Source organism: Thunnus maccoyii, chromosome 5, assembly GCF_910596095.1.
Source record: "Thunnus maccoyii chromosome 5, fThuMac1.1, whole genome shotgun sequence".
In the NCBI taxonomy this organism is placed as follows: domain Eukaryota; kingdom Metazoa; phylum Chordata; class Actinopteri; order Scombriformes; family Scombridae; genus Thunnus; species Thunnus maccoyii.
In genome coordinates this window covers 28,062,966-28,087,413 of record NC_056537.1, presented here as the reverse complement: position 1 = coordinate 28,087,413, position 24,448 = coordinate 28,062,966, and the positions used below count along the sequence as shown (strand labels likewise).

Genomic DNA, 24,448 nt, shown 5'->3' with positions numbered 1-24,448 from the left:
CCACAGCATGGGACGGCACTTGCAGGAGCACTTATTCTGATGCTCTGAGAGGCCTAGTGGACCTATATGGGATCAGCAACTCACTGATATATGATGAAGCCAAAATGTGTAACGCCTTAAAAGCACTTAGAAAATTAAATCCCAAATGTAACAGGAAACCAGTTTAATGAGCCAGCACTAGAGTGAAAACTGTGGAGTCTTAGTAATCATGCAGCAGAATTTTGAACTGACTAATTGTGGTAGCTTGTTCGCTTAAACAAGAATAGAGTGCATAACAATAGTCAAGATGTAAGGAGACAAAACAATAGATTATTTGTTTGAGTTGTTGCAGAGATAAGAAGGAGAGTTGTTTGGTAATGTTTCTTAATTGAAAATGACAGTAAAGAATAAATGACTTAAGTTGTTTCTCAAAACTTAAGTGGGAATCAAAAATGACCCCCATGTTTCTGGAAACAACCTTTGAGTTAGAAGCCAGGGAACCAGCGAAGTGCTGATGTAAAATTTCTAATTCGTCTAATCTGGGGCAAAGGCCAGAACTTCAGTTTTGTTCTGATTTAACTGAAGGAAAGTGTAAGACACCCAGGCACTAATCTCCTTAAAAAAGTTGTGTAAAATGGCCAGATTTGAAAGTTTAAGTTTCACATATACATAAAGCTGGACAGCATCAGCATAGCATTGATAAGAAACACAGTCAAACTGATGGTTAATGCGCCATAAGGGGAGAATAAAAGAGGCCCCAGGATTGACCCTTGAGGAACTCTATATGTCAGATGAGCACAATCAGATACTCTGTCAGCAATGGATACAAAGAAGTTATGGTTAGATATAGAAATCATTCAAGTGCTACGGACAGTTTTCTCTGTTCTGTGTGGAGAATATTTCCTCTACAATTTCAAAAATGCAAATTGCTTGCAGACAATTTTCCTATGACTTCAAAAAATAAATATGTTGGCTACAAGCTACAACTTTTTAGAAAACGTATTTAACGTCAAAAGGTAACATCGGACAACATTTTTACACTATTCCCATCGTACTCATTCATTCAAAGTTTAAAAACATTTTTCCTTTGTCCACTGAGAAAGTGTCCCACACATTTACTGGTGACGCTTTTCCATAAATTCACCACTTAAACAGAAATACATGGTTTTTTACATTAGTCCTGAGCCCTTGTTTATTAAACATGCACATTATTTTTAAGTTATATTGGTTTTCTCATTTTAAATATCTCTTGGGTACTCAGGTAGTAATTTGTTTTTGGCTTTATACATGGTCTGTACTGTGTCAGGATCTACCAAGTTCCTGAAATGTAAAGCATTTCCTGTAATATGCATGGGGTGGTTCTTGATAAGTATTTTTGCTTTTGTTTCTCTAGTTTCTCTTCATTAATTTAGTTTCTCTTGTAGGTATTTTGAAGTATTAAAATTGGATTTATATTTGTGTTATATGTATTGCACCATACTTCCACACAATAAGTGATGAATGGAAGGGAACAATATAAGGGCTGATTTAAATTATTTTTCATTTGATGAGTTTTAGTGTTCCCATTAATCACAAAGGTGTTTTAGAGGCTTGTCAACCTAAGGAATTATGTCATTGTGGTAGAATAGCTGTTTCCCCTTATTCAGCCTGACATTGTGACATGTTAGCATATTCCTTTTTGGAAGGGTGTAGTATTTTGTTTTTTGCATTACCCTGACCAGTGGTGAGTGGCATATCTGTCCCCCCAACGTTATTTTCAATTGTTCTTTGGTCACTTGGAAATAGACCACATGAAGTTAATTATTTAAAAAGACACAGCAAGATGCACAGTAAATAATGGAGGCCCTGCTGATTTGGTCATGTTAGCAGCTTAATCATGTTGCTCATCATTACATGTGATAGTCATTTAGTCATCACACACTATGATGGAAAGTTACGTGAATATGCTGTATGTATTACTAACCTGAATTTCTGTTTGCCATCATGTGTTGTGAAACATCATGTTTCATTTGAACTTGACTGAATTTCCCACCGGTATTTACCGCTTTGTTGACTTCCTGGTTGTTAATTGGAAATTCCCAAATTTGTGAATTCACAAAGACTGTTTTAATGAATCATTTAACAACTTTTAAATGCTGAGAGCAATAGATACAAGGTTCATCTTCCAAAGTCAGACAAAAGAAGGCAGCAATACTCAATTATATTTTCCAATTTTATCCTAGTCATACTTACTTTACTTTAGAGCTTTTAGTGGATTTTTGTTAGGTTACAAATATATAAATTAACATCATCCAAGTTTTTTTGGGCAAGTTTTCCTCATAAATACATTTTTGCACAGAGAGAGCTAAGCCAAGCTGAGACAATCAAGTACACACACGCACAAATACACACACATATACACACATGCATAGGCAAATGTACAGCAAACACACCCCCACAACCCCCAGCTTCATCTTTCTCTTCGTGATCCAGTAACACAAAAAGAAAAAAAGAAACATTACATTTCACATGTACTTGAGCTGGAGCTGAGAGTAATCAAAGCCAAAGCCACCTACTCACCCACCAATATCTTGACACCTCTTTGTTTCTCACACTCTCCACTATTCAGCTGTTATTTCTCTCACCCACTGCCTCCCTCTATTCACCTCCTCTCATCTCTCTCTAACTCTTATTTATCTGCTTACTGGCAGGAGTGGACAGAGGCAAATGTTGCCAAAGCAAAATAGAACCAAAAGTGACTTAATATTATGTCACTAAAATTAGTAACAAACCAACAACTTAGTGAACAAAATGTTACAAAAAAAAAATAAGAACAGGACTTTGTTGTGTGCACAAATCTGTAGTTACAACCTGCAACATATACAGTATGTATATGTCTTTGTGCAGTAAAAAGAGAAGACAGCACATTGTAAAACTTAAAAAAAACAAGAAACCAATAGATTTAAGGTTTTATATAACTAGTGCAGAAGTATGTTACTGTAATACACATTAAAATTTAAAAATCAGTAGTTATGGGAGTGTTATATATGAAGCAGCACAGTTTACTATGCTGCTTCATATATATGACACTGCCCCCTATTATGATACCATAATTTGTATTATCATTTCTATTCTGAACATATTTTAGCATGATGTAATATATCATATCATAATGTACTGCAACATATCATAACACATTGTAACATATCATTTCATAACATATCATACTGTATTGTGAAGTTATCATAATGTATTGTATCGTAACGTAATACATTGTATCATAATGAACTGTATTGTAATATATCGTATTCTACCGTTACATATTGTAATGTATCATATTGTATCATATATTGCATTGTATAGTATCATAACATATAATTTTGTAGCTATCATATCATATTGTGTCCTATTGTGTTGTATTGTATTATAAATTGTTTAATTTTGTATCATACCATATCATATCCAGATGTGTTATATTGTATAGTAGTAAATTGTATGATAACTGATACTTTTTATCGTGTACATGACATATCCAGTGATATTCTCACCCATAACATATATCATTTCATATTTGGTAAACAAAACTGCTCTCTATCCCTAGTTTTTCCTTTCTTACGCTCTATTTTCCAGATCAGTTCAGGTCAGTTACATGCTGGGGTGATTTTATGACATCTTCTCTCTCTTTCTCCCTGCTTGCTCCCTCTTTCCCCTACACCCACTGCACCGTCTGCCAGGTGATGCCTCTGTGCGATGTGAGCAGCTGGACTTGTTGCTCCAGTGGGGCGCAGAGTTTCGCCAATCCTCATCACAACCACCTGAGGGAGAGAAGGTGCTGGAAGATCTGGTGGCCTTTGATGTCATCCTGGGAGACCTCAACTTTGACAACTGCTCTTCAGGTACGCAGTGGGGCTGAATCAATACATTCCAAATCGCACATTTTATTTTTATTACTACCAGTTCAAACAACAACATGATCTCTACAAGACCTCTTGTAGTTCTGACACAGCTAGCTGCATGGTGCCAAGGTTTTTACAGTGAAAAATAAGAAATGATTAATACATTTACCATTAATGGGAAAATCCTGAAGATGAACTACAATGAAGAAACACATGACCCATCACCCATAACAATGAGATTATTGCTTTTCCCATAATGAAGTTTAGTGCAATCAGTTTCTTTCAGTTTCAAATGTGATATCACAGTTACTAAATAATACCTAGTGTCAAATATTTAATAAATAAATACATTAGGAAATACCATTATTTATATGAAGAAATGCAGCAACAATAAAATGCTGAAATAATCCAATACATGTTTCAGCTCATTATCAGGAAAACATATTACAGGTAATTTTCATTCCAGCAGGAATTTCCTTTTTCCAAAATCTGTTTTTATTTCATAGCCATTAACAGTGTTTTATTCACAATTCCACTTCTGTGATTAGCTGTTTGCTCATTCAGACCAAAGCAACAACCAGTTACATAGCGAATTTTGGATAACATGTTGTTTTTGGTCCCACAGAGTTTTAGCACTTTTATTGTAAGTCACTTCCAACAAAAGCACATGCCAAATAAATGTAATGTAATATAATGTTAAAAAACCCATATTCTGTATTTCTAATACAATCTAGAAGAGGATTCTACCGATTATCCTGGAATGTCATCAAATTAAAACTCTTTATTCAGATAAATATCTCATGAATTTCCGTAGGTTTTGTTTCATAACATAGGTTACCTAAATAGGTAAGACAAGTGTCAACATCTGCAAGAAAAAGTCTTAAGATTAGTTTTTTGTTGAGGTTGAAGAATGAATAACTACAAATTGAAGGTTGGGAAGAAGGATATATACTTTATGCAAACAATAATTCCTCACATTCACATTCTCATTCACGTGACCAAATAACAGAAACATTGAAATATACAAAAACAGCTTTATTTATTACTCCTGTTCCCAAGCAGAAATAAGTAAAGGAATAATGCAACTTTGTCCTCTATGTGTGCCCTTGTGTTTTTTCCAGAGGACAAACTGGAGCAGCAGCATGCACTTTTTACTCAATACAAGGACCCGTGTCGCCTGGGGCCAGGGGAGGACAAACCATGGGCTCTGGGTAACAACACACACAAACACACACACACACACAAATGCACACAGACACAGTCACAAATTCCTATAGGGTCACAGTGTGACATTACATATACTGTAGTGCACATAAACATTCAATGCTTGCAAACCTTCAGAAAATATACACTTATATATGTAATACACATATACATATGTAAATACACTGCCACAAACTACAGCTCCAAAAATGATGGTATACTGGAGGTGCAAGTGTTACTATACACACACAACCTCCGTGGCAAATGAAATCTGGTGATCCATACTGTGCATGCAGAGCAGAGCAGACTATAATCTGGTTCTGTCTGGCTAAATTAAGATGCACCCACTGTGTGAATTAAAATACACCCAGTACAGTGTGGTGATACATGGGCATTAGTGACGTCAAGACTGGAGGGTTTTGGTCTGGATATGAAGCGTTATTTAGGCCAGCAGTATTTTGGGGACAGTGTGGGCAGGATGGAGTGAAAGGGCTCATTTAGAGAAGGGCTTATTTATTTGGATGGGGAGATTTTGCACTTCTTGTTTGGTCGCATTTAGTCAGGGGGGGAGAAGAAGGCGGGAAAAGAAGAATGGATCGATGAATCAATGAAAGAAAGGGACAGGAGATTATCTCATTTCATAAATCTTATCCAAAGAAGATAAGACCTAAATGAATACAGTAGCAGCCAGCTCTTGTCAGATGTTGAACTGACCATGTGTCGATAGATTTTATAAAATATGTTCCACTCTCAGAGCTCCAGGATTCTTCTGGTGCCTGCCACCGAGCCAGCCAAATACACAGACAGCTTGCAGATTGTCCTAAATTAAAATCACATGGGAATTACTGCTGGCCTCAGACCACCTGATAGTTGAGAGCGGTGACACATAGGTAAATTCATAATGTCGAAGCTGTGAAGATTAAAGGTTTCTGTAAAAAAAAAAAAAAACTCTCTCTGTTTATCATCTCCTACTCTCATAACTCTTGATGATGCGTTTGAGTTCATGCTTGATGGCAGATTAAACATGTCAACCACAAACCAAAAACCCAAGTAAAGAAACCGTGGCCTCTCGTGTATTTTAGGAGTTATGGTAAAGATTGGAGTGAAACAATATTTATTTTGTTCCCCACACTAACACTACAGCTTGTTGGTGATGTCAGAATTTATGAGGTCAGGGAAAGTGGGGTCATGTTAACTATCTGAAAGTGGCAATGTCTATAACTTTTCCCCAAACAAGTAAAAAGTAGCACAGCAGCCAGTCTGTGTAGCTGAGTCTGCCTGCCTGACACCTCAACATCTTTGTTTCAGTGATCTAAAACCTGCTCTTAGGCTTGTGAAAAGTCTAAGCTGTGCGTCAGACGCCTAGTTTTCATAAGAGCTCCCAACACTGGTGAATTGACTGGAGTAACGTCAGAGTGCCGCTCTCTTCTTATGGGGCATTTTAAACACATTATCCTGCCCACATACTCACATACTCATTGTCAAAAGGATCTTTGAGTGCTCATCTCTCTCTGGCTGTTCACTGGTTGATGACAGTGGATTTTGGTCTGAGATCCATAAAGGCGGATATATGCATCTACTGACCACTGGTGCCAGAAGTAGGGGGGCCACAGGTCCACACAGTCCTCCCACATTCTTTTTAAATCAAGAATCACTGTATCCCGTCAAATGCCTCTATATTGCAACACTTTCGGTAAAAAAATGCAGGAGGTTTTCTGTGAATCACATAGAAATCAACTGCTATGTAATTTGCTTCTTTTACTTCTCTAGTTTTTTGCATCTATAACACAATCTGCTTGAATGTCCATCAGAATACGCTACAGTTATTAATGATTCAGGCAGGTCAGAAATATGTTACATTAATGTCTGAATTTTACATTAATGTTGTTCAGTTGTCACTGAATGTAATTCGGGATGTTGCAGAAACATCAAAACTGATATTCAGATTCTTTCCTTTGACTTTATTAAATACCTGCAGTGTCTTTAAATTGAGAGAGTGATGTGCACATTTACGCCCGTGGCACAACAGCGGTAACTTCATTAATACCGGATCAGTCAGGATCTAATTATGATCTGTGTTCTGCTACCCACCTACACCATTGATTGTATACAAAGAGGTCAGCTGTTACTCACAGATTCCAGGTTTATATGGTGGAATTGTTTGTATTAAAGCAGCCCTTATGGATGAATCCTGAGCTCCATCAGAGCTGTCAGGACATTTTTACCCCATACCCACTTGTCCCCCCACCCTACCCCCAATGTTTGCCCTTGCAGTCCTGTGTAAAACAATATAAGGGGCTACGTTGGTGTGGGCGTGTTGTTTAAAGTGCCGGTGAGACAATAAAATACGATCCAGCAAGTCCAGTGGAGTAACAGATAATTGTGTTTAAAGGCTGGTCAAAAAAAGACTGCAAAGCAGTTTGTAAAACTAACGACTCTGGAAAGTTATCTCACCGCAACCCTGTTTACTAGTGCGCACATGTGGAATGCGTCTGTGTCTGAGGACCCCCAAAAAGTATGAATGGAACCATGTGCATGTCCGCGGTCTGCGTGCAAGTCTACAGTCTCTGCAGAGCGCAGAAGTATGAAAAGGCCTTAACACACACACAAACAAACACACACACACACTTTTTGGTCCCTGCACTTCTGAAATGAATCCAACACTTCTGATGCTGACGCCTTCTTTGCCACATCAAAAAAACAAAGTTGTACTTTTAGAGAATCTACACTCAGTTGCCAGTTTATTAGGTACACCTAAATAAAACCAATAAGGTCTTATACAACAGCCCTGCAATAGGTTTGAGTTGCAACAAGTGATTATTTTATTGTCAACTTTTTCAAAATTCAATAATTATTTTTCATCAGAAAAAAGAGAAAAATGTCAGTCCCAGTTTCCCAGAGTCCATAAAGTTGAATCAACACTTCTGTAAAACAGCTGCAACAAAAACTTGACATGTAGGCAGGATTTATTGCAGAGCTCATCATGGTCATCATAGTGAGTACATGTGGTACATGTTGGCACATCAATAAGTCACAAAAAATTAAATATTGTATCTACAAGTAGAATACAGGTGACTATATGTGCAGGTACTATATGTTGCTGCAAACAAAAACATGGAGTGGAGGTGAGAGTATTTGTTTATCTGTCCTGACTGTTGAGCCAGATTTCAATCCATCTCTGAAAGCAGTGTTCAGTATGGCTCAGCATGATGACAGACAATGGACAAAGTAGGAGTGTGTTAAAGTGAGCTTGATTTTGGAGCGTCGCCCATTTGAATACCATTTTAATACAGAACAAGTGCAGACAACACATTATCATCTGAACATTTGAAAGGAGATTTTCACCACTTTCTCACTGTCCAAACAACCATATAGCTTTTGGAGGTTTTTCACTGGGCTCAAGAAAGTTCTCACTACACTGAAGAAAAGAGGAATTTGACTGTATAACAATAACTTTTTTCTTCTCCATATTATTACTTTCAAAGGGGGCATTTAGGGAGATATTAAAATGAAGAGTAGTCAGTGAACATTATTAGAAATGTGTTCAGCAGCCTGTGTCTGCCTTCACTGTGATACATTTTAATGTGATTCCACGCTTTCATTCAACAGGTACACTACTGGATACCAGTGGCCTTTATGACGATGAGGTCAGTTCACCGGAAAGTTTACAAAAGTAAGTCACACACACACACACACTTGTTTTTGTCACTTTAGAGGACATGCTACTGACCTTTATTAATTTCCAGGGGACCTACCCAAACCTTTACAACAACACAGCTTATATCCTAATCAAAAACTAAGTCTTCATGGTCTTAACCCTAAAATCTGTGTGGTTTACATTATGGGGTGTGGCTTTTTGTCCTCAATGGGAGGTGCGTCCCCATAATGCAAGAGATGAACACTATATAATCAAGTAAAAAAAAACAATATATAGACATTAAATCATGTTTTGAATATGCATTTTTGTTTATATATTACCATTTTTATTTTGAATACAAAATCTAATTTCCAGATTTGTTCTTGCTTCATAGCTAGCTTGACGCTAACATGAAGCTGTTAACTAGCTTAAACTGAAACTGGGCTGTGTTGCATTCAGAGAAAACAGACAGTAATCAGTAATACTGATTTGATGAGCGAAGTTAAGTGTCCTCTGATGATACAAAAGAGCGTAGGCCTATAGGCTGAGCCCCAGACAGCCCCAGCCCAATTTAACCCAATTTTAATGGAGTTTGTAACTCTAAGTCCCAGTAAAAAGCTTTCGGCCTTACCACTGCTCTCCATGATTTGTGATCCAGCGACTCTTGATTTTACTAGAAATTGTAACAATATTTCTGCAACTCTGTTAGAATTGAATGAGTTGAATGAAAGTTGTTTTATTACTTTTCCTGTATTTGGTCTGTCTGTCTAAACCTCTACAAACTGTCTCACATCTCTGTCTGTCTCTGTCAGAGTGATGGAGAATGAGGAGGGGAGGAAGGAGTACCTGGTGTTTCCTCCCAGTAAGAACCAGTGTCCCGCCAGCAGTCAGAAGGGGAGGAAGATCCCACTGAAGGGCAACGGACGCCGGATTGACTACATCCTGTACAGCGACGAGAGCCTGCAGCAGGACTGGAAACTGGTATGGTTTAGCAGAGGATTACAGGAAAAGTCTTAAAGGATAAGGCTGGCAATATTCAATGTTTTCCTTATTGTCAACAAATCCCATGAAATGACCAAAACCAACAATGAATTGATCCTACAAACAAGTATTGTGTGTGTATCCAAAGCCTGATATATTGTACACCTCTGTGCGGTAGATCTCCATGTCTAAAAACTATTAAAGACATATAAGTGAGCTGCATTGTTGCAGTGAGTGACATGTTCCTTCATTACCATGAACGTGGTCACTGTTACAACAAGGAAATTATAGATAAACCATCCTTATCCTTTAAATGATCTTAAGTTAAGACCGATTTCTACCATGCAATAAGACAGGTTTCATTTCCAAGTGTTTTTGTAATACAGATATAAAAGTATAAAGTTATATTGACACTATTTAAATTTGGTATTAGTTGACTCAGAGTGAATAAAATATTAACTTTAAATAATAAAATTGACAGCAATTACACCAAGCAATGTCTATTTGCAACTCCTCATTACTGGTTGCATTTGTACTAGTTGTGACCATTTTAAGCAAAGAATTTCCTTGCTATTGCTATATTTGAAGTTCTTAAGAAGTGAAATCATCCAGTTACTGACAAGAAACATTTTTTTGAGATGAATCAGAAAACTAAATATAATAGACAGACATATGTTTTTTCAGCTTTCCTCTCCTGTTTTAGTCATCCAGCAACTGCTCATATTCATCTTAAGACCCCATGTCTAAGGGACTCTTCATTATTTATCAGGGAGGGAGGGAGGTGGCTGGGGTGTGCTACAAATATTTTTCCTGAGAAACTGGAGGAAAATGCATAACCCTCCCTGCATCTTAAATTACCATATTTTATTATATTAACACCAAAGGTAGGTAGTATTGGAGGAATTAAAAAGCAAAGGCTGACCTTTTCCAACCATTACATTTAATAGCGAAATGTGACTCTTAAACCTTGGCCCTCTGACCCCCCCTTACCTCGTCGGGAACAAAAGCAAGCTACCAGCCCAACTTACTCTGTCCTCTCCAATAGTACTGCAAAAGTTACCTATAACAATTCCAGCCAATGTAACAAGCAAACAGCATGGAGGAAGTGAAAGTTATAAACAAACAACTAATTTCTTGAGCAAAATGCAAATCTTCTTTACAAATAATCACATCATCACACAAGCTGTGTGCACTTCAGCAGAATAAGGATGCATGACAGCCACCCTCCTACCACACAAGACCAATAACATTTAATAAGCCTACACATCACACACATACACATACACACACACATCACAGCACACACAGCCAACATTAGTGACATGCACATATTAATAATGACTATTTTCCTAAATAAACCGTGACACAACAGTGACAGCTGTGGCCAGAATAGTATCAGCTGGCACAGCAGCCGTTATTAGATTATAAAAACCTACCCTCTGATGATCACATTAATGGAAGTTACTTGAAAATGAAATCCTGGAGTTGAAAACAGCCTTGGTTTTCTGCACCAAATTAGCCCTGGTGTGGGTCTTCCTTTGCCAATTAACTAAACACTAGTCGTGGTTACTCCCTGTTTGTTTATCTGTTTTTTTCCTGCTAGCTTGTGATTGGGTCCACTCCATTTCAGTGTGCCAGTGCACTGCTTAACACGTAACAGTGAAGGCCAGGAAAACTGTTGAAATGGAGAGTAATCTGTCATCCAGTGGCAGCAACCACATAATTGTCAGCAGAAAAAACAAACAACAATGTCGGCCTACAGAGCAAAAGCCACGGTAGCTTTCCTACTGTAATGTTCACAATATGATTTTATGTAAGCCTAAATGACAGTCATCAGTTCTCTGTTATCAATCTCCTTTGACTTGTTTGTGTTTGTATGGGCCGTGTGCTCTCACTACTGATATATGGCGGCGAATCTGGTGTGCAGACTCTGCCTACTTGGTGCACCACCGGTGTACCAGCGTGGTAATGGTGCAGACCAATTCACAGCACACAGCGGGCTGAACTTGTCATGAAGTAGTGACAACAAAGCCCGCCCATTTAGAGGGAAGATATGGTTATGATTGGTCAATTTTACATTTTGTCATTTGAATTATTCGACTGTCTGTAAAATTATAGCTGGACCACCAATCACAGAGCTGGAAGCAGCATTTTCTTCCCAGCAACTGTGGAGATGCAAAATTCTGATGACAAAAGGGGCTTCTTTCATTTAACCCTTCACATTCCAACACAAACAGGTTTGAAGGTTTATTTCCTCAGAAACTTTTTGTGAGTCCCATCACCATATATGTATTTTGAAAAGAAAAAACATATTTAAAATAAATACCAAATGCAGCAATTAAAGTTGTATGTCCCTCCCCTAAGCCAAAATAAAAAACATAAGTCGCTCCCCAGTGCTTAAAAAATGATTTGACGTGCCTCCCCCATTTTGCACCACACCCTCCCTCTCATAAATAACGAACAGTCCTTAAGCCAATAACAGGTTTATTTTCATGTGTTATTGTGTTAACTACGCTGAAACAAACCTGAATTTGCATTTGATGATGAACAATAAAGTAAGCCTGCAGCACTCAGTAAGTCAAAATCTTTCCGGTGAATACATATATGTTACAATATGTTGACATGCAGGAACAAAGCAAAATGAATTTGGAAGTTTTCACATCAAACATGAATCTCTGTGCGACAGTCATCTGTCAGACGTGTGTTTGTTTGTTTGAAAGCTTGGTTTGTGGAAAGTGGATGAAATAAATCTGAAGTCACATCAGGTAACTGGCAAGACTGGGAATTTTCAGCAAGGTTGTACAGTAAATTGGTTTTGCACCAGAATTCCCCTTTCACCATTTCCAACAAGTCTTATTTGTATCAAACACCAATAAGTCTGCTAACAGAGGGTTTCCAATAATTCACAGCAACCTTGTGCAAGAATTCTGTTGAATCGAGGTCTAGTTTCTTATCATCAGGGAAGTGATCTGCCCATTCTGCCTTGATTCATTTCCCAGCAACAAGACATTTGTCAACGCTTGTTATCCTGAATCATGTGAGGCAGGACTGGAAACCAATGGAATTATCCCACACACAGCAAAATGTTTTGACTTGGTAGAGGCATAAAAAGATTTGAAGACGTAAAAGCTAGTGAGGAGAACAGTAAAACACAACAACACTGACTGGGAAGGAAGGAAATGAGGGCAGTATTGACATCCTCCGTCTGTCTGTGCGAGGCATTGGAGAGGATTGGAAAACCAAATCACATAATTTGCACAGAACATCTCTCTCTCCCTGTCCCTTTCTGTCTGACTCTCTCTGTGTCTAAACTAACAGCCACCTGATGCCACCTTGTGCCAGACAGTAGTTACTGTAACACCATTTCACTGACTCCAAAGTGAAACTGATACAGTATATTGTTATTAGTCATGTGCACATGATTTTGGTCTGGGGCCGTTTGTCATAGGTTGGACCAGTCCCCTTATTTCCAACAAAGGGAACTGTTAATGCTTCAGCACACAGTGACAACAGTGTGCTTTCAACATTGTGGCAACAGTTTCGGGAAAGCCCTTTTCAGTTTTGGGTCTGATTAATAATGCTCTTGTGGCTAACTGGGAGAAAATTTACAGCAGCAGATTAATACCAAAGTGAAAGCTAATGTTTCTCTATGTCAGTGGTGGGATGTACATTCCCTCTGTACTGTCACAGTTTTGAGATACTTTTCATAGGAATTTCTATGTTTTGCAATGTTGTACTTCTACTCCATTACATTTCAGAGGTTAATATTGTAGTTTTTACCCCACTACATTTATTTGACAGCTCTAATTAAGTCAAGTCACTTTTATTTGTATAGCCCAATATCAAAAATCACAAATTTACCTCAGGGGGCTTTACAAACTGTACAGCCCCTCAATAGACCCTAAATTCAAATAAGGAAAAACTCCCTAAAAAAAAAACCTTGAAGAAAAAAAAAGAAAGAATAGACCAAGATAGCCAAACTACAGAAATAGAGCATAGTTACAAGCTGTACTTTGCAAATTAAAGGCCTTGCACAGCCACACAGGTATTTCATTGTAAATTGGGTGGAGCTATGCTGGAAATTACCAAGATGTACGCACTAATGTAGGTGCAACAAAACCAACAGAAGGCCGGATGAGATGTCAGTCAAGCACAGTTTGTACACGCCCACACTGGCCTAAGAAGAGGTCTAATTAGCTAACATAGTGAAAACATCTGTGAGCTTTAAGATTTTACAGACAAATATATAATCACTGCGTTTATGCAGCTTTAAAATACAGAATAAAATTAGTGAAATGATGATGACTCTTCTCCTCCCCCTGCAGGATATCGAGGAGTTCAGCTTTGTAACCCAGTTGGCCGGCCTCACCGACCACCTGTCTGTGGCCATGCGACTGGCTGTGTCCACCGGGGAAGAGGAGCCTTAGATTGATCACCTGCGCTTTTTAAAATTACTGCCATAGAGGGACGACAGACAACCAAGAGGAGAAAAAGAGATGAAGAGTTAACAGATATGGAGTGGCCTGAGAGAGACACAATGCAGTATTGCGAGAGGGCTGATGGGACATCGGAAAAAGGATGGATGAACCACTGGACAAGCACTCAGTTGATGGATGGATATGAAGGTGGTAGAGGAGAGCATTAGTAGGGGAGTGATAGGAAAGAGAAAGACTCTGGTGGGGAAAGATAAGCAGGGGAATTCTGTTTAGAAAGCCCTAAAGATAGTCATCCCCCCTGGGAAACCACACACACACACACACAAACACACACCCCTCACACACAAACAAAAGTGATGAACATTTTGACTGTTGAATATCGCCTGGCCTCTCTGCTCCTCTTCTCTCCATAAGGACAACACACTCCCTGATGAACTGAATCCAGAGGGTTTTATTTAGTGAATTGTTTCATGTAGCCAATTTACACACGCTCCTTTTATTGAATCTGTTTTAGCCGTAGTATAAGTATGTTTTTTTTTTATGTTTCTACCTTCAGGGACAGTTGGATCCTCATTCTTTAGACTGTGTATAAAAGGAAAATACATTAAGTGATGAGAGTGAAGTGTCCAGCTACTGACTGGCCTATACACTGACCGTCTGTGTCTTTGTGTTGTGCTCCTTCCTGAAAGGCTATTGGTCAGTTCTGCTGTCAGTTATTTACCTTACTACTCCCACATCAGTCCCAGGAACCTCAACAAGTGTCTTTTTTTCTAAAAAATAAAAATCTTGTCTTTCTAAAAGGGGAAAAATAATATGATACAATTTCTATTGTCACCACACCACTTTTTATAGGGAGTTTAAATGCCTGTTTAATACTATATGGTATGTTTCTAAAAAAAAAAAGGTATTATATAAAGGGACATGGAATTGGAGAAAAAGTTGCTTGTTTGGTTGCTTATAGCATGTTTTTCAGCTATGACTGGTGAAAACTAGGAAAGTAAAGGACATTTTTTTTGGTGTAATAGTGGGAACTGAGGCTTTGTTGATGCATGATGGGAAATGGTATCAGTTTACAACTTTAATATAGTGGCTTGATACACACTTGCTAGAGTCTGGATGCCTGACGAGTCAAGAGGCATTTTGCCCTGAAACACACACTTACTGTATGCCAGTGTGATATTTCTGCATGTGATCCAACCGGCTAATGACACTTAACACACACAACAGTACGCACGGAAACATACTGAGGATTTACATAAAGCAGGCACGCGTCATGTATAGAGGGATTTCAGGTACTGTACTGTACTGTAACATACCCTCTTGCGGCCATATTGGAGGTCCTCAAATGACTTGGTTGTCTTTGAGTAGATATTATCAGCTTGTTAGCTAGCAAACCACTGTAGCTATCTGGTTAGCGAGCCTTCACAGTCTTGTAAGCACGTCTGATTTGTACACTAGCTAAGTATAGAGTATACAGCACAGTTTTTGATTTTAGCACAGCCAGTTGTCCAGCAGACCACCATGAAGACAGCCATATTGTGACGCAACTGCAAAACCTCATTCAGAAAAATTTTAAAGACCTACAGGTTGCACACACTCTGTACAACATGCCAAGTATGTGTAAAAACATTTTCTTAAGTTCTAAATGATCCCAAAGATTAAGACAGCCCACCCATAAATATACTGAATTCATGTTGTGCAAAGCTTAATGAATTCACACAAACCCAGCATACCAAGTACACAAATACATGGAGTAGTGTAACACTACAGTGCAACACGACTTAGGGTTCAGACTGAACACAAAACAAATTTTAGAGGCTGTGTGATTGCATATAAAGTCATTGCAAAGATGCAAATGAATGTCACTTCACTCCAGGTGGCACAAAATGAGGCAAGATGTATCCACCAAGTTCTAAATGTTTTAACTATTGACTGTATATAGAGATGGACGTCATGACAGCTCCCCAAAAGTGAAGCCAAAACATCTCGATCTCCCCCGGTGGCTAGTCAAATTTACACAGATAACACACAATGCAAAAATTTGCTTTAAGTTCAGTCTGAACACACCTGCTGGTTGAACTACTGTAACTGCAGACACATATCAATGCAGAAATTACATCTGGCATATTTTAACTTGTTATAATGATATTATTACATGGCATTCACATTTGTAACTCCCAATCTTAAGCAGAGCCACACAGACCATGGTGTCAAACAGGAGCCGGAGCCTTGTGAGGACCAGTGTCAACTGAATACATATGTTTTGATAGATTGACAAAGTAGCTGTTAAGTGCTGAGATTTTTGTCCTTTTGATCCCTGTAGATCTTTGGTTGTGGTGCTCCCTATAAATGTGGGCAATATTGAGTGACAGGCCATTACATTTACCTCAAAAGTGAGAAAAAAGGAACTAATTGTGTAGCAGCTTGGCAAAATTTAGAATGACATGGACAGTGGCCACATTTCAGCATAAGTGACAATTATGAAACAATGGTAAATGCTAAAATATTATGTAAAAGTTGCACAAATAGAGAGGAGCTGTAAAATCAACAAATTGGCTAAATAATGTCAGTTACACACCAATATCTATCTAAAGTTTGCGAACATTAGCCACTGGTTCTGTATTATGGTCAAACTAGCAGACCAAGTAAGGCTGTAGCAGCTAAACCCCTGAATGTAAGGGCAGGTTTTATTACTTAAGATTTCAACTTTTCATTTTTAAGTGATAATAAGAGAAATAATGTGATAATGGTGGTCTATTGCAAGTGCGTACTAATGTTAGTTAGCATGAAGCATCAGATCAATGATCTACTAGGAACACATGGATCAAGTTGGTGTCCATGATTGGACGACTACCAAAATCATGGAGTATATTTGTTTTAGAGCTATGTGTAAAACATCAGTTACGTAGAAGCTTGTCTCTCTGCAAGGTTTCCAGATACTGTGTGATCTCCATGGTCTGCACTGTGAACAATGTTTACAACAGCTTTTTGATCTGTCTGCCTGTTTCTTGGCACTAGAGGGAAGGTTTTAAAGTGTCAGTTTCAACACAGATGTGTGTGTACGTTTGGGCAGCTCACATTGTGTTACTCTTTTCGATACAAATGTGCTAATTAGTGTTTCTCTGAACACATTGTGCTGAAAGGTTACAGATGAGGGGTGCCTTCCATTCTGCTAATTCTGCTTCCTCCATCTTGCTCCTCTCTTCTCCAGCCCCTGGCGCGGAAGTCAATCGAGGTTCACCATCATCAAGGACATCCCAATCCCTTAAATGCGAGAAGAGTGTTGGTTGTATTTCTATTAGTCACATGATTCCTTGATGCTGCAGTAGATCTATAATCAATATTTGATCAGCTGTGTAACTGTTAATTTGATAGTTGACTTCTACACAATCGACAGTTGAGATGCTGAGTAATTGCCGTCTCCTCAAAATGACACCGGAATGAACGAGGATTTCTCATTTGGTGAATAAAATTCCTTCATCCTCACATCTTTTTACCTGCATCTCTGTCTTGTATCCCCGCTGGGAGGAGAGGAGGAGACATGAGTCAGGAAAGCGAGGATCCACGTTAGTCTAATGTAAAGCACCCGAGGTTTCAGGACTATACACCATACTGCTGTGAGTGCATGTGTGTGTGAGCGTGTGTTCAAAAAGTGTGTCTGAGTGAAACATACTGGTTGTTCTGTTATGTATGTTCAATTGTTATTTTACACACAGTATGAGTCAACAGGTCACCTGGCTGCTCTGACACTCTTTATGACTTACATTATGATTATTATGACTAATATATTCTTCTTATTACTAAGATTTGTATCTGTGCTTTTTTTGTATTCAGACTTCATCTTGTATTTTTTTTTTTCTTCGGTTGAGTCTGTGTCAGACTCTGCTAGTCACTACTCCTCTGGTCAGGGTGTTCAAATGAGATCAAATCCTAGAATATGTTGTTTACTTGGTAAATAGTCATGTAAATACACTACAGATCTACAGTGAGTTACAGAAAGGTGCCACAGTTTCTCTGAGGATCTGTCTTCAGGTTAAATAAGTTGAGTTTTGGGGTTTTGATTTATTCTATTCTGTTACTTAACACCTGAATACAACTGAATAATTCATCTATGGTGGAAAGAGTGCAAACAAGTGTTCAAAAAGTGGGACTTCTGTAACATCTTCATAATGAATACTACACTTTTGTGTTCTTATCACAGTTGGATTGTGGGATAGTTTTTATGGTTTGAAATTTCTTTTGTTTTGGTAAGTGTTCTGTGTTTGTATTTTTGCATATTGTTGATGACAAAAAGACTGACAAGAAATGGGCAAAGAAGCCAATTGGTTGAAGGTCAAAGGCGAAGGTGTGATGGCAAAGCTGTGTGCGAGTGCAGTATTCATGATGAGCTGTAGCTCTAATCCAGGAGGACTATCAGGTGGAACCTGGACATGTCAGCCACTCTGGCTTTCATTCAATTATTTAGAAGGTTAAACTCACCGGATGATAGGCAATCTTTTTAGCGAATGCTAAGGCTGAAAAAAAAAATCGCTTGACAATTAGATGGGAACATGGCTAGTGTTTCAATTGATCAACCAGAATTAATCAGACATAGCCTCTGAATTACTTCTCAGCCTCCACAGACCCTCTGTGCAGCTGTGCCTTCACAACGCAGAGCTGCTGCAGGGCAATACCCTTAGTAAAGACAACATAGGTTGACCTCCAGTATAGTAGTCCAGCAGGAGAGACATGATGTTGAGTTGGACATCAGACCCCAACCAGGGCTGTTTTTCTCACTTGGGTCTTTTCTTTATATCATTGTCAAAACAAACAGTGTCATTAATGGAACACACAAAGAAATTAAAATGTCCTGATGATCATGGGATTGGTTATGTGATGAGAACATAGACACCAAAATGATCTATGTAGCCCCAGTGCTGAATGCAAATATGATGTTGATTGATAATCAAGAGACAAACATGAGCATTTACAATAACATGTCCTTCTTCCTTCCGGTGATTCACAATGCATTTCGACCAATAATCAGCTAGGACTCCTGTATTATTTTGGTGTCTATAGTCTAAGGTGAGCAAACCAATGTGTCAATGACTGACAAATCTCTGTATTCCTGAAATAATTTTGGTATTTTGTAACATTTCTGAACACCAAACACTGTCCCCCTTGTGTCTCAGCCTTGTTCAGGACAGAATTATTCTGCATTTGGGCTCTAAGCTTTTGTAGCTGCATGTACTGTAATAATGCTTTGGGCTTGTAGTCTCAGTAGAAGTGATGCCTCACTTTGCTATCCTTTTGGTTTGATTTTATATAATTTTTCTCTGTTCATGTTTTTTTAAATTTATGTCTTGGATGGGATTGTTTCATGCCGGGGTCGTCTAGCTTCGTCTCTGTAATGTGGCTGGGGGATCGATAGCTTTTCTCTTTCTATGCTTCATCAACAAACTGCTTATTTTCTTCTGCTTTTTTAAAAAAACAAAAGAGTTTTCCGTCTTTTTTTGTGTCATTATTTCAATTCTGAGTATTCAGGTGTCATTCAATGTTTTAGTAACAGGAGTCTATCAAAGCTTATATGGAAATAGTCACAATATAAGACAATAGTGACCACTGAGTGGAAGCAGTGGTTAACCTCATGTTTCACACGAGTGAAAAGGCAATATAGAGTGTGTTGTGTATCAATTTATTTCCCCTTTTTTCAATGTAAAAACACAGTCAAATTCACGATATGTAGGAGTATCTTGGCTTTATTGTTCTACAGTGAGGTTGGTATTTGAAGATGACATTAAGGTCAAGCAAAAAAAACCTTAAGGGAAGAAGAGGAAGAAGAAGTGAAAGAAGCTGCCCTTCTGCTTTGATGAACAAGGGGAAAAAGTTCTACTTCTAAATTTATATACGGTGCGGTGAAGTGTGGAAAACTCCCCTTACACCGAAACTGAAGTACAAACATGTATGACAATGATGGGTTTTTTTAAATTTAAAAGTAATTAGTGTGAATATGTTAATAATAATAATAATAAGAAGAAGAAGAAGAAGAAGAAGAAGAAGAAGAAGAAGAAGAAGAAGAAGAAGAAGAAGATATTTAGTATAGCACCTTTCACAGAAATAAAATTCACAAAGTGCTTCACAGGAATGAAAGTTAAAATTAAGACCATAGAAACACACATATGCCACAAGTTAAAGTTAACATAAAAACATAATAACAAGAACCTTAAAATGAATCCTAAACCGGATGGGAAGCCAATGTAAAGAACTTAAAATAGGTGTAAAGTGAGTCATCCTGCTGGACCTGGTTAACAGCCTTGCAGCAGCATTTTGGACCATTTGTAGATGGTTCAAAGATGTCTTGCTGAGACACGTGAAAATGGAATTACAATAGTCCAGCCGGGATAATATGAAGGCATGAATAATCATTTCGAGCTCCAGTTGTGATATGACAGACTTGAGTTTTGTGATGTTTCTTAGATAGAAAAAACATCCATGGGTCAATGATTTAATATGTTGAATATGTTAAAATGCATAGCCTGGTCAAATATAACACCAAGATTTCTTAAGTTAGACTGAACAGCTGAGGAAAGGGACTCAATACTCTTAGCAACCTTGGTAGCTGATAATAATAATAATGCATTTAATTTGTACTGCACTTTTCATTCGTCAGGTGGCCACAAATACAACTCTAAATGAATGCTAATGTTTCTCTGCGTTTAGTGGATAGGTAAATAGGCAACTGTTTGCTAACCTATAAGCCATGACAACTTATGTCATGATAACATGTCAATGTGGTGTTTACAGCTTGTCTTCGTCCATGTGAGGACAGAAAATTATGATAATTAATGCTGTTTTTAAGCTGCATTAATCAATATTTTTATATGCATAATAGGTAAAATGACTATAGGCTCATCGTAATGAACGCACAAATAATTATCACCCAACTCTGCAGCTATCCTCACCTGTAGGGAGCATTTTAGCATCTTTTAGCTAATTGTTTTGGTTCTACAGCAGGCAACTTTACTGTTTTAACCGCTCTCATCTGTGCAGCGGGCAGAAGTTTTCAGTAAAAAAGGTCTGAAAAACCTAGTGATGGATTTAGCAGCTAAAGAACTTTCAGTGAACAGTGAACATTGGATTTACATTCATCATTTGGATAGAAATTCAACTCCAAATGAATGCCAATAATGCTCTGTGTCTGCTGGATGTGTACATTATTTGCTAACATGTTCATAACAACTTTAGAAAGTGAGATTAGGTCAATGTTGTGTTTACAACTTGTTCTATTAGATCAGTGCTACTCACTGCACAGCTCACAAGCCTCATGCAGCTCGCCAAGCTTTAGTTGGCGGCTCGCATCACAGCTAATAATTATGATAATGCAGCTAATACATATAATTCACAAGGATTACAACAATAAACAACAAATATAGCATGAAGAAAGTCAAAGAAATACATGCCCGCTTCTGCTCATCCCTGTATTACAGTAAACCGGTTTTTATCAGATTGTACTGGCTGCATTTGCATGTTGCGGAATGACATGTTAGTAGGCAGATTTACTTAATGGTTAGGGTGGATTTTGGTGTTTCATGATAGAAGTGGTTCTCCTATTGACTGTGTCCTGCCAGTGTGGCTTCCATGAAAGACCATGAAGACCACTGCATTACATTGTAAAGATTAATCAACTAAGACTTTTGATGGCCTTGGGATCAGTATATTGGAAAATTCTCTTTTCTGAGCTTTCAGCTCCATGGTCTTCATCATTGATGAAGATGAAGATAATTTTAATGACCATTAAAATGAACAGCTTCACTTTGATTTGACTCACTTCTCACATACAGCTGCTGCAAGGTGTCTTCACATATGACTGGTTCATACTATGACTAGGTCACACGAAAAATATGAGCAGCAATATGAGTCAGACATTCAGTGAGCCCCCATACAGATGCACTTGAGTTCTCTCACAAAGCTCACCTGTTACGGTACATTGTGTAACACTGTATGCTGCCACTTTCAAAAGATATTTACAATACTTTTTAGCCCAATTGTTCCAAACCTTTTTAACTTTTGTTCTTAACTTGATTCAAATGAAATACTTTCTGCTTATGAGCCTACATCATTGCCTTGGTGACTACATGGGTTATGAGCAGTTCAATTAGAGAGTGATTTTTCTGTTTGAGTGATTTTTACAGCCTGAAGAGGTGAATGTATCTTGTATTTCACAAGAAACAAAAGGTAGTTGGAGAAAATCTGGGTTAACTATTAACATCATTTTGTGCAACAGAAATGTAGTATATTCTTTCTTTCCTGTGTCTTTAAACCTGCAGTGCGGAACTTTTACATATAAATGAACGTACTTAACATTCAAGCTCTTGCCAGACAAGTTCACACAATGCTGATTGAGTCTATCACCGCCAGATTAATGTCTGTATTTTCACAGTATAGGGAGTTTTTAAATCTCATGTCGGGGGCGACATTCTCTGCACTGGCTGTTTGGCCGTTAATCATGTGGCTCTTCTAGACTTTCCAAATGTTGTTAGACCGGATGTATCAAACTGTGACAGTAAAACGAGTCACTTTACCAGGGTTGTGTGACACTCAAAACAATTTATCCACCGTTGTACAGCTGCAACAGTAGGTTATGGCCAGTGGTGTACTGGCCAACGGGCATACAGGGACAAATCCCGGTGGGCCAGTGGACCATCAAAACATATCCAGCCTTCTCTGTGTGCCTGTCATTCAGGGTGCGTATGAGAGCATGCCAGAAGGGGGAGACAAAAGTCCCACACTCCAGCTTTAAAGGGTGATTTTACTGATTTTACACATGAATGTCAGTTTAAAGTTTAATTAGCACCACTCATCCTGTATAAACTGTTGTATAATATGTTTTGTAGCACTGGGGGAACTCTCTAAAGAGAAAATAACCCTGGAGTTATCAGGGTTGTTTTAGAATTTGGTTGAACAGAAAGCCCAGGGGAAAGGAATCTGAAAGACATGGGGATTTACCAGGCAGGGTGAGTCTAATGAGAGTCATTGTCAAGTTCAATTACGGGCAGTGGTGACAAGTAACACAATTTTTTACAATTTTGAGATACTTTACTTGAGTATTTCCATTTGATGCTACTTTATACTTCCACTCCACTACATTTCAGAGGGAAATATTATACTTTCTACTCCACTACATTTATTTGACAGTTACTTTTCAGATGAAGATTTGACACAATAAGTAATATAACAAGCTTTGAAAATACAACCCATCGTTAAAGATGAAACCAGTGGTTTCCAGCTGTTTTGGCTTCTGACGTCTTACAAAAAGCAGTGTGTAGTCACATTTCAGATGTCTATGAGTTGTTAACAGTGATTTTTCCATCTAAACTTCTCACATGGTTTCATTTCAATAAATTACAATTTACAATTTTGTTTTTATTTTAAGCGACGAACATCTGAGAGCTGATACAACACAAGCAGGGATCTAGTCAGGAGAGAACAACACGAGTAAGTGCCATGAAGCTAAGTCTGAGTCCGATAGGACGTAGATGCCAACAGATGGTGCACAGAGGCAATGCATAGACTGCAGAGAAGCAGATTTGTTTTTCTTGGGTTTTTGGGGGTTTTTTTCTACCTTCAGTCCATCAAGTGATGGACAATGGACAGTTCTTCTCCAAAACAAATGAAGTGTTTTTGAACCAGCAAACACCATCACTTTGAGCCGAAAAAAGTGATTTGAAGGATGTGCAACAACACACATTTGTTTGGCATTCATTATCATGCTTTTTCCATCCCTCTTGCTTCCAAAGTGGCCCAACTACCTTAAATCACTTTGCAACAGCTTCACCTACCTAGATGTGTAAACAAACATACAGTGCTGAGGTGAGCTGATGTGTAGTGATACAGAGACAAAGCAGTTCCATTAGTTTCAAAGCAAGAGGGCTAGAAAAGAGCCTGGACAATGAATCCCAAACCAACATGTGTCGTGCATCCTCCAAAATATTTTTTTTAGTTCAAAATGGTGTTGTTTGCTGGTCCAGATTCACTTGATTGAGAGGGGTGTACTATGTTGGGACTACATGTGGACCACAGTTTACCACATGTTTCAAGACTCCAAGAAACCTGAGCCCTGGGGGTTCGCACCCAAAGTGTGAAGCTCCACCCATGGATCCAGGTTATCGAAACTAGAGATTCCCCTCTTATCTTTCTCTTTTCTCCACGAGTTGCAGCAGGAGCAGCTCCTTGCTCTCTTTCTCCTTAAGCTGCAGGAGCAGCTGCTTGCGCTTTCACACCTCCAGCAGCTGCCGGAGCAGCTCTCTGCTCTCTTGTGTGGCCTGCTCACAGCAGACACACACAGTCTTCTTTTAGGC

At 38.4% G+C, this 24,448-nt stretch overlaps 1 protein-coding gene across 2 annotated transcripts in view; it reads left to right on the top strand.

Moving 5' to 3' along the window:
* The window catches only part of smpd3 (sphingomyelin phosphodiesterase 3), a 69,619-nt gene extending 52,167 nt beyond the window's left edge, over positions 1–17,452 (top strand). For both annotated transcript variants that reach the window (XM_042413009.1, XM_042413010.1), the window contains exons 6-10: positions 3,693–3,854; positions 4,976–5,065; positions 8,667–8,730; positions 9,507–9,675; positions 14,001–17,452. In XM_042413009.1, coding sequence (XP_042268943.1) covers positions 3,693–3,854; positions 4,976–5,065; positions 8,667–8,730; positions 9,507–9,675; positions 14,001–14,102 — 587 coding nt within the window. In that variant the 3' untranslated portion in view covers positions 14,103–17,452. The remainder of the gene's footprint in view (positions 1–3,692; positions 3,855–4,975; positions 5,066–8,666; positions 8,731–9,506; positions 9,676–14,000) is intronic.
* The last annotated feature ends 6,996 nt before the right edge of the window (positions 17,453–24,448 follow it).